The sequence below is a fragment of the Telopea speciosissima genome, chromosome 3, assembly GCF_018873765.1.
Source record: "Telopea speciosissima isolate NSW1024214 ecotype Mountain lineage chromosome 3, Tspe_v1, whole genome shotgun sequence".
Classification (NCBI taxonomy): domain Eukaryota; kingdom Viridiplantae; phylum Streptophyta; class Magnoliopsida; order Proteales; family Proteaceae; genus Telopea; species Telopea speciosissima.
The window spans coordinates 13,052,292-13,068,480 of NC_057918.1; the positions used below are offsets into that span (position 1 = coordinate 13,052,292).

Below are 16,189 nucleotides of genomic sequence, written 5' to 3' on the forward strand. Positions count from 1 at the left end.
TAGCAGCAGAGCCCAAATGCGGTTTCTAGTCGTGGACTCGTGGGCATCCATCGAAGCAAGAAGAATTACATAAAATCCATCCGTACATACGATATGATCTAACGGTAGTAAGTGATACGGACGCAACAGTTTTGTATGAAGGGTTTAATGAAACCCTAGGCTTCCGTAATCCAAAATTTTGTTCAGAGGAGAGAGAGAGAGAGGGGAGAGACAAACAAGTAAGTCTCGTACATATCTATTATATAAAGCTTATTTGGCAACTTTACCTCTCTTCTTCGCCTGCAACCTGCTTCTTTCTCTTTTTGCTAAATTCTAACCTTAAGAGCTCAGTCATGTCGGACGAAGAGCATCACTTCGAGTCAAAGGCTGATGCAGGAGCATCCAAGACCTACCCTCAGCAGGCTGGAACGATCCGTAAGAACGGATACATTGTGATCAAAGCAAGGCCTTGCAAGGTTGTTTATCGATCTCTCTCCTTTTTTTTTTTTTAACTTCTAATTATTATAGATCTGACGGTTCTTGGTTTTCGATTCGGATTCATGAGCATATTCTGGTGTTATTTCTATCTCTGTTCATAAAATTATGATTTGTTTTGCTCCTTTAGGGTTTCATGTTTGTGAACTTCACTATCAAGGTCTTCGCGTTGACTGTAGATTGTATTTATTTTCTATTTTTATTTGCAGGCTTTTATATTTTGGTTCTTCATTATCGATGTCTATTAGCTAATATTTCGTACGTGATGATTCTGGTTCATTTGCCTAGGGTTTCTTTGCTTCGTTTGAGTTTCGTAGCTCTGCTACATCGATCTGTTGATCTATGTTAATATTTGCGACTGGAACTAATGAAGTTCGTTTAAGATTTTTATTTAGAGCTGTTTGTTGCGTTCTTAATTCAAAATCATTGTTCGTTTAGATCGTATCGTTTTCTACTCTTGACCATTATTTGCTCGTTTCTCATGGAGTTTAGTTTTCGTTTCATGAGATCCCAGGACTTTTCGGTTTAGCCTTTTCCAGTGGTTCATCCGGCATATCTGTTGTGTAATGTTTGTTATAGGAAGATTTTTTACCCGTCATTTTTTACGTTGCTCTCTCGATGAGAATATGTTGTCCTTTTCTATTCCTTTGACGGTATGGTACAACGTCCTGTTCAAGTGGAGGATTTTTTTCAAGGTCTGTTAAAATGTGTAAGGCTTTACTACTTCGAGGGTAGTAATCTCCTAAGAAGAAGAAGAAGAAGAATTGAGAGAATGCTTATTTCATGATCTTATTAATGGTCCCCTTTTCCCTTTTATAATCCCTCCGTTACAATTCGGTTATAACTAATTCCTGATACGATCAGATCTCGTGATCACACTCTGACATTCTAATTTCTTATGCTGTGTAGTCCTTTAGAGTTACAGCCCTTGTTTTCTGCCTGGTGCTCCGTCGTAAGGTAGTTGTGGTTTGCGTGATATCCCCCACGTCATCAGCCACTGTGGCATCCCTTTGGGTCATAACAAAATGTGATGCATTATGTTGTACTATATCTACTCTGGCATGCAATTATTTAAAATTTTTTCAATTTGTGATGATCCATTATTCCTAACTATCTTTTTAGTTACTCCTAAACTTTCTGTTTATTGTCTTTTTGCCCTTAAGACATTTTTATGTTTCGTTGCCTTCAAAGTTTGACCCTTTTTTTCTCTCAATCTGTACCCATTAGTGTGTGATAGGAATTTATTGAGAATCTTTTCATGGAATTAAGGTTGGGAGATTTTTTTTTTTGTGATTAATGTAATATTCCATGGGAGCTAATGTTATGGTGCCTACTCCAAAGATTCTGGCTCAGCTCCTCGTACCAGGAACAAGAAGCCCCTACTTGTACGTTTTCCAGTGGACACGTTTCCAACATAAAACCGAAGACTGATCTTTAAAGTTTGTGATTTTTATTTTTTTTAATAAAACAAATGGGTCCCACACTCTTCTTCTTCTACCTTCTTCGTCATCTTCTTCGCATAAGAGTATGAAGAAACACCACTGCCCCAACCTTCTGCTTCCACCTAACACCTGCAACCCCCCTACCTCCGAATCCCAATCTCACCGGCCCAGCCTCTGTTCCACCTCCTAACCGAATCCAAGCTAAGAAACCAACCACCTCTCTCTAAAGTAGGAGATTTATCATGTTGGAAATTGACATGCTCAAAGAAACACTTGGCTGCTCAAATTAAAAAAAAAAACTTGGTACCTTGTAAGATCGGTCCAGTAGGTAACTGAGCCTGCTTCAAGAGGTTCTGGGAAAAATATTAGAAAAGCAATATGATGAACAAGTCTTTATAAAATAAAAAATTAAATTTAAAAAAGAAGGAACCAATGGTAACTCATTTCTGAAACACAAGTTTTTTTTAGATGTATATGAAACTAGGGTTCCATTTAGTCAATTTCGGATTTTTGTTCCCATCTCGATCTGATCTTTGCACACTTGTTTTTACATTTTTTGAATTTCTTTATTGATTAGTTTGTTCAAGAGCTGGGTTTTTTTTTTTTCCGGCTTTCTTTTCTGAACAGGCGAAATCTCAGATTTCTAACAATGCCAGACAGAGTTCACCCGAGAAACTCAAACTTGACCACTGATGAAGGAACCCTGACCCAAACCTGAGACCACCATCTTTATTAGAAACCCCTGTGAGCAGCTACTTGTCCAATGCTCGAGAAACCCAAACCACCAGCAGGAACTTACGTCGTTCAGCTACCTGAGTGGGGATTCGGGGGCGGGTGTGGGGTTAGGGGCCATAACAGAGGGTGATCTGGTGAGGGTGGGATTTGGGGGTAGAGTTGCATGTGTTGGGTGGTAGAGGGGGGTTTGCAGATGTATTGGGAGGAAGTAGAGGGGTTGGGACGGTGTTGATTCTTCGTCCTTATGCGAAGAATAAGATGAAGAAGGTTGAAGAAAGAAGAATAAAGGCGTGGGTCCCATTTGTTTCATTAAAAAACAATAAAAATCACAAACCTTAAAGGTCAATTTTCGGTTTTATGTAGGACACGTGTGCACTGGAAAACGTACTAGGAGGGACTCCTCGTACGAGGAGCTGAGCTGGACTCCATTCCAAACACTTAGCACATGTCTTGTCTATCTGGAGGTTCTAATGACTTTACTGTTCCTCCTTTCCCCTCCCCCCCAAAGGAAAGAGTTGATCAAAAGGAGGTGGATATAATTGGAAGGATTGCTTAATAGCTTTGTTGCTAGGTGCTGAAGCTGTATTTTCTTTTTTGCAGGTCGTTGAGGTTTCAACTTCCAAGACTGGCAAGCATGGTCATGCTAAGTGTCACTTCGTTGGAATTGATATCTTCAATGGTAAAAAGCTTGAAGATATTGTTCCCTCTTCTCATAACTGTGATGTAAGGAATAAAGTTTTTTATAGCAATTTATTTTAATAAGTAAATATTCTTCCATCTTGCTGGCTTTACATTTATTTCTGAACATTATCTCATGAATTTTACCGTATGTAGGTTCCCCATGTTAACCGTACCGACTACCAGCTAATTGACATTTCTGAGGATGGATTTGTATGTTTTCGTGTAACGTTAAGATTTACCATTCTATGAATCCTATTCCTATTCTGATGCCATCTTATATGTCACAGGTGAGTCTGTTGACTGAAAATGGTAACACAAAGGATGACCTGAGGCTCCCAACTGATGACAGTTTGCTCACTCAGGTGATTTGATGTTATTATCTGTGCTCTTGTGTTTATCTTTTACTGCCTCAATTAATGAAATTGTGTTATTTTTTTTTATGTTCTCTCGTTTCCTGTGGTTTTTTTTTTTTGGGGGGGGGGGGGGGTGGGGGGCTGTTGGTGTTGATGCATTTTACAACTTCAAAAGTGACTATCATGGGTTACTGGTTTTATGTTTTAAGTTTGTGCTTGGACTTGGATAATCTGTGCGAATGTGCATGAGTCTGTCCATGATCGTGTTTAGACAAATTGTAGTTATTTACGATAAACTATCCTGTGATTGGTTTGTCTTAGAGAAATTGTATTTGCTTGTGATAAGCTAGCTGCCTTCTATAACAATTTCATACTAGCTGTGTACCAGTAGGGTTGATACACACGTGAGTTAACTTACAATTGTTACAAGAATACAATCCTTTATATAAATTGTGATTGTCTGAAAGGAAAAGGAAAAAAAAACAGTAGGGCCTTAATATACTAGACATTTGTTTTTGTGTTTTACCTCAGCAACAGTCTTGATGCTCCTAAAAATTTCAATTAGTGGCTTTTCTTGGAGGGTTTTTAGGTTTCAATTACTGCCTGGTATTTGTATCACAGTTGTTTGGTTTTCTTTCTCAACTGTTTGTTGAAGTGACTGGAAGTTATATTTTTACTCTTTTCCATAGAATTACTATTTTTCATTTGATTTTTTATCTTGAAATGATTGGTCCTTGATTCTCATGGTTCTGTCCTTTATTTACCACACAGATCAAAGATGGGTTTGCAGAAGGGAAAGACCTGGTTGTGACTGTCATGACTGCCATGGGGGAAGAGCAGATCTGTGCTCTCAAGGACATTGGCCCAAAGTAGCTTTCTTCATTTGTTCAGACTGTTACATATTTTAGCTGAAGATTTTTTTAAGGGTTCTTTCGGCGTGCCATTTCAGATTGAGTAGATTATAGTAGTTTTTGGGACAGTTTTATTTGGGTTTAAAGCCCAGGATTTCTTTTCAAGCAATCATTGGTTTTCTGTGGGGGATCCATTTAATTGTCGTTACTTCCATTCTACTTGCTTTCTATTCAATATTTTTACTGCTTTATGCTAGAAAACTTGCGCTACGACCCAGCTTTTGGTTTTTTTTTGTTTTTGGTGGTGTTAGGGTTGCTAATGTTTTTGACCGTGCTATGCATGTGAAGTTTTCTCTGTGAGGGGTTTTGCTATTATGGTTACTTTTGTATGCTTGTAAAGTGGTGGTTCCTTACACCCTCTTCTGTCATTAAATTATTATTTCTTACCTTTCTCCAAAAGAAAACTCGTTTTGGTAATTGTACCGGTAGTCCGGAATAACCAAGGACGCTCAATGTGAGGTGGCTGGTTTGGCAGTAGAGTTTTTGGAGTGTGTATCACCACCCAGCTTCACTTCACCCAATAAATCTATTTTAGTATTATGTTATCCCTAAATAATGAAAATGCTTTATACCATTTTAACTGGTGGAGGAGTCTCGTTCAACCATGAGCCAGGCCTAAGAGAATCTCTTCACCATAGGTGAATGAATACTCGGTCCTTTATGCTTCTCCCGCCATTTTTTGTTTTTGGTTAGGGGGGTGGAGAGGAAAGGAGGGATTATACAGATTGTTCCTCCTTGTGGGCTCATTTTGAAGGCCGTGTTTATCATTTTGGTAATAAGTACTGACATTGTCTTGTAGACTCGGAGACAATGTGGTCGTATTTTTTGGGGTTGTCAGTTTTTTATTTTGCACGTATTTGAGGAATCAGATTTGATTGATACAAATCGGAATTGACAAGGTCGTTGGATAATGGGTTCTCTTCCTGGGAGATTAGCTTTTGTTGTTTGCAACAGAATGGAGGCGAGTAGCAGAGGATAGGTAGAGAGCCAGACAAGGCTAGGGTGGAAAAAAATGAGATCAGAATCACAGGTTCCAATCCCTTAATCAGTGACTACGATTGAGGGATGAACCATCTCAAGTGTTGATTCTCCCTATAGAGAAATTTACGTTCGACTCAGCAGTAAAAGTAGTCCGGCAACATTACACTAACAGTCTGTCTTAGAACAATGCTGTGAATAGACCGTTTCCCTAATAAGTACTAGCGCTGGTCATTTGAAATATCTTCAAGATACTAGCATATTTACCAGCAACGGGTTCTGCGGTTGGAATTGGAAGTTGTCAAGAAATTGCTATGCATGGTTAGTGCTTCAACTACAGTTGAACATTTAGAATGAATCAAACCAATGTTCAAATTGAAATTGAGATACTGAATCAAATGGATTTATAATAAATTCCTTCAAAATTAACTATTTGCCCCTATTAGAGGTGTTAAGAAATGTCTGCAAAACTCTAGGTAGTTATAGTTGTTCGAAGTGTTGAACACCCCCACCCGGCATCCACCCCCAGTGTGTGAACCAGTTACAGTTGAGACCATGATCTGGAGGAAGCTAGCGAGCAGCAAGACGGATGGCTGTAATGCTGTGGATTCTGCATCCATGAGGGTCCCACAAACTGTGGCTCCATCACTTTCCCAACTCGTGTGCAAACCCATTTTAAACCTACTGTTTCTTCCACAGTCTAGACGTAAACTTGTTTCCTTGGCAAGTCGCACCATTTGGCCAGTCCAAACCTTCTGATATGATCTGGTGGTCTACAACATATATGATTTTGTTTAAAGGGAACATAAACAAGGCAAGGAAATTTATTTGAGTGGTTTTGTTGTATTGAACAATGAGTTCTGCAATCATATTGGTGTTCGAGTCACCCTCTTCTTAGCATTGAGATAATGTAGTGCACATATCAGGTTGGTCGGCTTGGTCCCAGTGGGATATAACACTGTAATCTTCATGGGTCTTCCAAAGTGACTTCCAACATGAAGAGGTAGATAGGAACAAAAAAATGGATGAATGCAGCAGCACCCTTCGTTTACAACTTTATCGTGACAAAGCAATTCCTTGTTTAGATCTTTCAGCAGAAACTGTCATCACATCATTTTCATCCATTCTGTTTATGAAAATTTGAGGAGGCGTTTCTCTGCAACGAGGAAGATGTACGTGTAAGAATAAAGCCATACAAGGTCCCTGCCAGCTTTTATCTCCTTTTCATTTCATTCTATTCTTTCTTTTCTTTTATTTTTCTTTTTGGGGGGGGCTGGGGGTGGGGGTTGGGTTGGGGGTTTAAAGGTCCTTATAAACAGAAAGTAACTGATGATTGCACATATCTTTAGGCCAAAAGGTCAAGAAATAAGCACAAGAAAAACAAACATTCGACTGCTGTGTACTTGTGAAGAAATGAAAATGAGCAAAGTAGTAAAGTGCTAATATGACTAAAAGCAGGAATCATGGAGATGATAAAGATGGTTTGTATCCAGAATACTTTAAAAGAAGTGAAAAATATAATTTCTAAATGTAAATTTTTTATAACATCTTGAAATAAACAAATAGATGCTGAAAATTACATAATCAAATGTGAGTGAATATAAAGATATCCCTACCATGACTAACCTAATATATATCATATATGAATGAACATAGAGATATCTAGACTAACCGAATATGATATAGATCGGATCTGGATGAAGTCCAGTCTGTTGACACCCCTATGTGCTTAAAAGTAATGCCATAAGATTCTTCCTGTTTGAATTTAATGTTCAAGTGAATAATGCAATGACTGGTCAATACAGGCTTGCAAATTTATGTGGAATAACCAATATGGTACAAACTTCCTCTTGATGACATAAATAGCAATTGATTAAATATACACCGATGTTTAATTGAGAATAGTTATTCATTTGTGAAGCCAATTGTTTTGAATTTACCATTATTTATTTTGTGTAGCAAGAGAGAAACCAATAACCAGTCCTTAGTCCTAACCAAGACCACGATAGGATTGTTTATTGCTATTGTGGTTCACCCCTTTACTAGTAATAACAGCTAACGCACTCTTAATGGGAAACATACTAAGAGTAGATGTCTACCACACGAAAGGAAACTAATAAAAGACAATAAATAGCATATACCACTATTGGGTTACAAAAAAAGTACCACGATAGGGGCACTCCACTATGGTGGTCAATGACAAACAAACATAGTACCGCAGCTGTTTGACAATAATACCCCTGCAGTACATATCTTAACATTTTGTATTGACAAGAATCTCTTGTTGGGATCTATAAATCAATTAAAACCTTAGATATATACTAGACCGCGGTGATTTGATAAAGCCCCCAAGCTATGCCTCAATCAAGCACTTGCCATATATTTTCATTGTTGTTCTTGATAACACCAAAAAAAAAACCTCTTTGACAACATAACATGAAAAAAAAGGGGGAAAAAAATACAAAAACCATACCTTCCCTTTCCATCTATCCAAGGGATGGAAGAACAGAGGCCTTTGGTGTTCCCTTCTGTCAAGAATTGGGGCCTCACAATCATTAGCCAATCTTCAAAGCAGGATAGAATAGCTTGGTAGCTTGCAAGGCTCATAATCTTGAGATCACTGGTTAAATTTCTGTCCACCCGCAATTTTTTTTTTGAAAAAGAAAATGCCAAATTCCACTTGGAAAGGGAGGAAACAAAGGGGAAGACAGAAACACTAAGTATCAAGTCCTATTAATCTACAGCATCAGATATTCTTGAATTCTGCTCTTTTATCTTCCTTTCTCTGATCTTCATTTATATTTAATCCTCAAAAGAGTGACTTCTACTAGTCTTCACCCTTTCACAGTTCAGAAAGGGTGTAAGGAAACAATTTGCAATGCCCTAAGTGAGCACAAATGGTTCAAGCCTAAATGTTGAAATAAATCATACCAGACCTATGGGGGGTTATTCCTCATTTTTGTACATGCTGTTTTATTTTCCAATTATTTCTTCAATAAGAGAAAGAAAGAGAATATTAATAGTAAGAATTCTATTATCCCATTCGGAAGGATCTCGTCTCATTTATCCATGAATGTTTGCATGACCACTTAATAAACAGAAATATAGAAATTTATATCATAGCAATCACCCCACCAAATTAGCTTCAAACTTAAAAGGAAATAGGAATAATGAAAGAAATAACTAACATTTCATTCGCCTCTTGATATGTATAGCTCGAAGCAACAGCCAGAATTTCTCCCCCACAGTTATACGTTAAGGATGCCACACTGCTGGAGTACTTTGGAAACTAAAGATAAACGGAAAGGTTTAGAATGCTCGTTGAAATATGACAAAATCTTTAAGTAATAAGATATGGGCAAGAAGCTGGTGCATCTTGTGGACATGTTATAACCTAGCATAAAGATGAAAGAAATTTAGGGGATATTCTAAAGAACAAATACCACCCAATTGGATGGTTTAGGGCTTTGTTTTAACTAGAAATTTGGGGTTCAAACTCGACCTAATTTTTTCTTCATGCATAGGCATATGCAAGTATGGCTCAGTTTGATTTAATCTGATGGGAGTTGTTTTCGGATCTGAAAATTTTAAATTTGTTGTATCTCAGAACAAACTTGGATGTATGTATGAAATGTTGATCCATTTCCACTCCAATGCAGCGTTAAGGAACAAAAATTTGCTGCATCATTAGTGAGAACCAAAACTTACTGTAGCCTCTGCCAGTTGCTACTAGTCCTAGCACATCAAGTTGATTATGAGATTACAAAGACAGGAGAAGGAAATACCTCAAATAGTCTCTTCCTACTTTTGCCATCCCACATGATAGCATAGCCATCATTATCACCAGTAACAAAGGCTCCATAGCGGCTGAATCAGGGATACAATATCAATGTAACTTTAGCCAATCAATCTATCACAATATGCTAAAAGTAAAGGACATGAAAACCCAGGAGAAAAAAAACCATACTTTGGATGAAATGCGATGTCATTCACCGTAACAAGATGATGCCTTCCATCCTTTGACTTTGGATGACAACGGAAAACACATCTGTATTGAAAAATACCCACATATGAGATATGATAACAATGGCATAAAGCATGTTGCAACCAGCAAGTCTTCAAACCCTACATGTTGAGAGTTCATCATGGCCATTCGTATATGCAAAGTTCAATATAGTTTACGTGACTTCACACATTGCCAAATAAAAACCAAAGGGTGCTATCTGTTACATTATCAAAACCCTAGAACCAACTAGATAAGAGAAGAAGAGATAGCTCACAGTTAGAGTGATTAGATCTCTAACCGTGGCCTATAACTTTATTTATAAGAAATAAAATATAACAAATTGCAAAGACACCCATCCATCTATATATTTGATACTTACATATAAACCCAAAATATGAGAAACTAATGTCACAAATACCCCAGTGTACAGTATAAATAGCAGACTTACATTTAACTCTTAACTCCCCTCAAGCTGGAGCATATATGTCATCCATGCCCAGCTTGGAATGGTCACTAGAAAATGCACCATGAAACAAGGGCTTGGTAAACAAGTCACCAAAGACCAGCAAAGCTGATAAAGGGAATCAAGATTAAGTTCCTCATCACAAAATCTCACTTAAAGTGGCAGTCAACCTCAATATGCTTAGTTTGTTCATAAAAGACCAGATTACTAGCACTGTAGATAGCAACTTGGTTATCATAATACATATCCATAGGTCTAACAACTAAACCCAACCTTTCAAACAAAATCAACCATCAATTCTATAGCAATATGAGCCAAGGTCATATACCCAACCTCAGCACTAGATTGAGCTATAATAGTCCCTTTCTTACTCCTCCATGTAACAAGATTTCCACCAACAAAGGTACAATAGCCAGCAGATCATTGATCACCAACGACACCAGCCCAGTCTGCCTCAGAGTAACCAATGATATTAGTACGACCATGATGACGATAAATAAGTCCTTTCCTAAAGCACCCTTAAAATATTTTCAGATACGACATGTTGCCTCGCAATGAGCGTGCTTATTCTTTTCTATAAACTGACTATTCACACCAACGACAAAAGATATGTTAGGCCTGGTAACAATAAGATAAATGAGTTTTCCATCTAACTGTTTGTACTGGTGTTTGTCTACAAACTCCTTGTCATCAGAAGCTCCAAGTTTTACATACGGATCTATAAGAATATCTACAGGTTTACAGTCTAACATCCCAGTCTCAATCAGAAGATCAAGAACATACTTCCTCTAAACAAACAAAGACCTTTCCTACTACAAATCACCCCAATACCCAGAAATTACCTGAGAACTGCCAATTCTTTTATCTAGAAGTGCTACTGTGAATAAGAATATAAGATTTGGCCCATTCAATCCAAAAGACAATCATTACCCGAAACAATAATGTCATCAACATACACAACCAGCACAACCACCTTAGAGGTTTGATGACAAACAAACACCAAATGATCAGAATAACATTGGGAGTCTGGGAGAAGCCATAGCCAATGACAACTTTAAATTATTATTGTTTGTATACCATAGGTGTAATAATAGTAGTGTCTTTCCTCCTTTCTTTATTTTCTGATTATTTATGGTTTTATGTTATGTTGTTAATGAAGGGTAGGTATGTAATTTCTATTCTCTAATGTTTATTATTTAATACAACTTGTGTTTTCAATAGGGTACACAAACCTATCATCAGTTTCCTTTTCTTCCATCTCTCTCTCCCTCTCACAACTTGCTTTTCTTGCTTTCTCTTCTTTCTTCTTCTTCTTTTCTTGTATACTGCTAGTTGTTTGCTTGATATTGTTACATGGTATCAGAGCTTGGGTCTTCCAAGGAAATTTTCTGTGGGTGCAGCAACTTGCTGTTTGTAATATTGCTATGAAGATTGTGGCTAAGATCTGATTACTAGACATCTGAAGATAGAAGATTAATCCGTTCTATGGTCATAGAACCCTGTTTTTTGCAAGAATTCTTAACTTTTAATTTTTGTGACTAGTTGATATTGGGTGATCAGTACACCAGATCATGCTGTAATTTTTGCAAGAATTCTTAACTTTTAATTTTTGTGACTAGTTGATATTGGGTTACTGCCTACCTTTGACTGGGGTTTCAGGATGATCAGATGGTTACTTCATCTGATCTTGGTTTTCTCTTGGTTTAAGGGTTCTTTTTCCCTGCGAAAGCAAGATTTTCTGGTTCTCTGTTGCGACCAAGGTGCCCAAGTGTTATTTTTTATTTTTTTTCCTTTTCTAAAACTTTTTAGTATGCCACAATATATACCATATATCATCAAAAATCAACATTAAACCACATCAAGTCATCAAAAATCAACATTACGTCACATCAAGTCATCATAAATCAATATTAAGCCATATCAAGTCAAAAAAAATTAACATAGAACTAAAAGAAAGTAGAACTAAAGAAGCAAGCTATTGGAAGTTTGAAATAATCAAAACATACATTTGGTTTATACTGTTCTTGGAATTGGTCATTGTCCTAGTATACCTAGTCTCGCATTTGATTTATATACTGTTCTTAGAAAATATGATCTAATCTATAAGAAATTAAACTACTCTTGATTTATTCTTGTTCTCAAAGAAGTTTGACTGGTCAAATGATTTTATTTTTACATGAGAATTTTTGTATTAGGTAGAGCCGTAGAGGCGTAGAGCAAAAAACCGGCTTTCCAACAAATCCAAGATTGCTTAAATCTTATTTATATTAAAGGAGTTATGTTCCGCTCAAACCTTATTTGGTGTGTGCAAATGCTGTCAAAATCTCTCTGAATAAAATATTTTTTTAGAAATAAGAACAACTGAATATTTTACCGCTCTTTTGGTTTTAGTAATATTTTACCATATTAAGATTTATGGAGTTTTGAGATTTTAGAAAAACCCTAGCTTTAGAAAGTTGAAAATTTCACATACTGCAAAAAATCCAGTTTTTGTTCTTGAACTGAGGGTTGATTCTTTATTCTTCTACAATAATATTTAGCACAAATAAGACCCAAACTTAGCTCGATACCACTAAGGCAACAGTCGCCTAGACCCCACAGAATCCACTTGGATGCCTAGGCAGCGCCTTGACAACTATGCTGCAGGGTTCAAATGTATGCAGCCTTACCCCTGCTTTGGAGGAGAGGCTGTTTCCAAGTTTTGAACCCACAACCAACAGGTTGCAATAGTACAACTTAACCGTTGGCCCCACAACAACCTAGCCTTAACCCAACATCATATATATGAAGGAACCATATTTAGACTTTAAACCTCACTCCATGGACACCTTTTAGACAAGCAGTCCACAGTTCTATCTATATGTTTAGATAAGCCTAATACAATGGAACAAAAGGGCAAGGAGTACCAAACACTCCTAAAAACAAACAAAGTAAGCTGGAAATATAATTATGATAGAGGGAGAAAACCAAAACTAACCCCATTTGATTTGCCTCGGATGGACTAAGAAACCTTAGTGATGCACGTCCATCAATTGATCCAACTGCATATCCTGCACTCACACACAAATAGATGATGAATCTATTTAAACAGAATCAGACACGATATTTTCAGGAAATCGGAGGACGATATTCTTGTACAAATAGTTAGAAAATGTAGTAGATACTTAACATAAAAAGATGCCACTGTGATGCTGAAGCCCTAATATGCCAGTGTGTTCAGAAGTAGCATTTTTTACTATATAGCAGGAAAAAGAAAAAGTAACGAAGATTTTTTTTAAAAAAAATAAAAATAAAAATCAATCGAAAGGTCTATCTCCCTTTAAAATAGAAAATTTATATTTGAAGTGTTCATGTCAGAAGTTTTTTATCTTAATATAGAATACAAAACTACTAGCACTCCATAGATATGTTTCCCACAATCAGCATACAGCATAGCAATGGACAATTCCAAATGGCAAGTGATTGCTGGTATCATGAAAGCTAGACCCATTCAGCAACAACTAAATTGATGCTAGCTACTCATAAGTGACAGTGGCACACTATATGAAGGGGAGCAGAGAGCTCAAAGGAAACCTAAGGGAATTGCTTGAGGAAGAATTGACCAAAAACCAATAAAATGAACAACAATGGTTCAAAAACATTACTTAATAATACCTTCGCCACTAGCAAATGAGCTAACACATCGTATTTGATAGTCCATACTTGAGTCATTTTCTTTAACTGGTACTTCTAGACTACGCAAGTCATACACATTAATTGATCTTCCAATGGCTACTAACAAATAAATCCCACAGAGAGACATCGTGTCCACCTCTGAACTCACAGATATTGAGTATCCACCACCACTTTTTATGCGCAAATCCCAGGACATAATTTTCTTGTCAATTCCTGCAGTGATTACTTGACCTGCAAAAAAGAGAAGCATGAGTATACTCTTGCAAGAAACCATGTCCTCAGTTCTTCAAGAGGCTTAATTTATATGCATCAGCTCGATATGGTAGTGATACCAAGATCCACATTTGCATGGGTACTGTTGGACAATGTACAATTTATATTAGGAGAATGTTTGCTGTGGGGGAGTAGCCCACGCCTAGGCGCAGAAAAGGCGGAAATGACAGCGCACTTGATGCTCCCCCCCCCCCGCGTGCGCGGGCCATGCTCTTCCACAGGAAACACTTCACCTTATATTCATTAACTTTTACAGTTGGTTCTATTTGCTTTCTAATCAGGGAGATCTACTAACATTTCTAACTGCAAAAGTATACATTTTATGCTTAGTATAAAGTCACAGAATATTTAAGTAAAGAAGGTATGGAAGCCACATATATTTGAGTCTTGCATTTTGGAATATAAACAGTTTGTATACTAATTATTCAAACAATATCCATATCTATATTTCTGCATCCTACACTTACTCACCACAACCTTCAAAAGTTAGTTACACATACCAATACAATACATTTATAGTGGTACATACAACAGATTGTAAGGAAATAAGTATGCATGTAGCAACTGGCATACATACTCCCCCCATCCCTTTATGTGACTGACCTAGTGCTCAGTGTTGAATGCAATAAAATTTATCCAATTTCATCATTCCATTCATTTATTGTCTCTCTTTTGATCAAGAATTGAGGCCCTACAGACCCAGGGTTTTGGGCAAACGGGTTGCTGCATAGGTGTTATGTTAACAATGCTAAAGAATGACAGCAGTTGGGATGGCACTAATTTCAGTTTGAAGAGGATTCTTTGATCATGATTACTACTGTACCAGAACAAATATACAATTCCTTAGAAACCGTTAAATGGTATTTATCCACACATGACAAATGATATGATTCATACAGAACTTCATATTTTTATCAGGAAGTGATCCAAAAAGATAACATTCTCCTGGTCATGGAAATGCGAAAAAAGTTCATATGGACTAAAATTTATCACATGCAAATAAAACCAGAATGTTGCTAACCTGAGAAAGGTGGTGATTAGGTTACTTACGAGTTGCCTCGGAAAAGTCAACACATGTCGATAAATCATCATGATTCCCTATTATTTCAGTGACTCCAGAGTCAAGTTCATACCTAACAACATGTTGCACCACAAGAAGTCAAAAAGTATTACCTGAACACCATGAATTCACATCATCATCATTAAATTCAAATAAATGTAAGTAATAAACAAAACTAGACGACTGAGATTTAGCCTTGCAGATACACAAAGGGCTCAGTAAAAGTATCAGCTGAAAGCGTGAAATAATATATAGATTATGATCTCTGTTCACCTTTGACAAGTTATGTTCCTTCTTTAAGATAAAATTAATTAGCATATGAATATCTTTTTTGAAAGAAAAAAGAAAAATTGCATCTCGCCATGTCAACCAGTTCAGCTCCCTGGATGTTCCTAAAATGCATGTCTGACACCAAACTCAAAAGGAGAAATGAAATGAAACAGTTACAAAATTCATCAGAGAGGGAGAGAGAGAGTGGCTGACTTAATAAATTTTCCAGCAAGAAGAAGAACATGAATAAATTTGCAGGCTGATAATAAGACTAATTCCAGCAAGAAGAAGAACATGAATGAAACTGAAGAAAAGAACCGCGTGTATGGCCAATCAATAACAAACCTCCTAATGCAACCATCAGTACCCACGCTGAAGGCTACAGATTCATTCTGGAAGCAACAATCAAGAAGTGCGGCTTCGGTGGTAGCTTCGAACCTCAATACAGAATTATCAACGTCGTATAATCGGAGAACCTGCAGACGAAACACTGCAAATAATTAGGAAATCTCAAACAACAACAACAACTGAAGGAGGAATTAAGAGATTAACTACTCACGGAGTCCCATGACGAGATGAGGAGATTGTTGGAACGAGGAGCGAATCTGATTGTGGAGACAGCATCTTGAATGGGGTTTTCGATCTTCAAACAAGTGCCTCTCATTTCCCGCATTCAAAAATACATTACATTGCCACTATTCGGGTTCTCTTCGAATTATAGCTGGAATCCGAGAGAGGAGTGGGCTAACGAGTAAGCGCGTTAATTGATCCTGATCTGAAGAGGAACCCTGGTTTTCCCTTCTTCTTTCCCCACCACAGAGGTCGGCTTCCGAGTGCGAACAATTTCTATCGATTTACATCCAAGTCA

At 37.2% G+C, this 16,189-nt stretch overlaps 2 protein-coding genes across 3 annotated transcripts; one reads left to right on the forward strand and one right to left on the reverse strand.

Annotated features, from left to right (window-relative positions):
* The first annotated feature begins 219 nt into the window (after window positions 1–219).
* On the forward strand, window positions 220–4,800 carry LOC122654276 (eukaryotic translation initiation factor 5A-2-like). Its single transcript, XM_043848286.1, has 5 exons — window positions 220–455; window positions 3,252–3,374; window positions 3,486–3,542; window positions 3,620–3,694; window positions 4,457–4,800. The coding sequence occupies exons 1-5, from the start codon at window positions 333–335 to the stop codon at window positions 4,556–4,558; spliced, it is 480 nt and encodes a 159-aa protein (XP_043704221.1). The 5' UTR covers window positions 220–332; the 3' UTR covers window positions 4,559–4,800.
* Window positions 4,801–6,580: 1,780 nt separating this feature from the next.
* Window positions 6,581–16,013, reverse strand: LOC122654272 (mitotic checkpoint protein BUB3.3). Of its 2 annotated transcripts, none has more exons than XM_043848279.1 (9): window positions 15,881–16,013; window positions 15,667–15,797; window positions 15,042–15,124; window positions 13,698–13,949; window positions 13,021–13,093; window positions 9,542–9,622; window positions 9,360–9,441; window positions 8,763–8,863; window positions 6,581–6,730 (listed from the first exon to the last, which is right to left on the reverse strand). In XM_043848279.1, exons 1-9 carry the CDS (start codon window positions 15,992–15,994, stop codon window positions 6,631–6,633), a joined length of 1,017 nt encoding a protein of 338 aa, XP_043704214.1. In that variant the 5' UTR covers window positions 15,995–16,013; the 3' UTR covers window positions 6,581–6,630. The 2 variants fall into 2 exon arrangements, with proteins under 2 accessions (XP_043704214.1, XP_043704215.1); XM_043848280.1 differs by having other exon boundaries at window positions 8,763–8,854; window positions 15,881–16,007.
* Window positions 16,014–16,189: the final 176 nt, after the last annotated feature.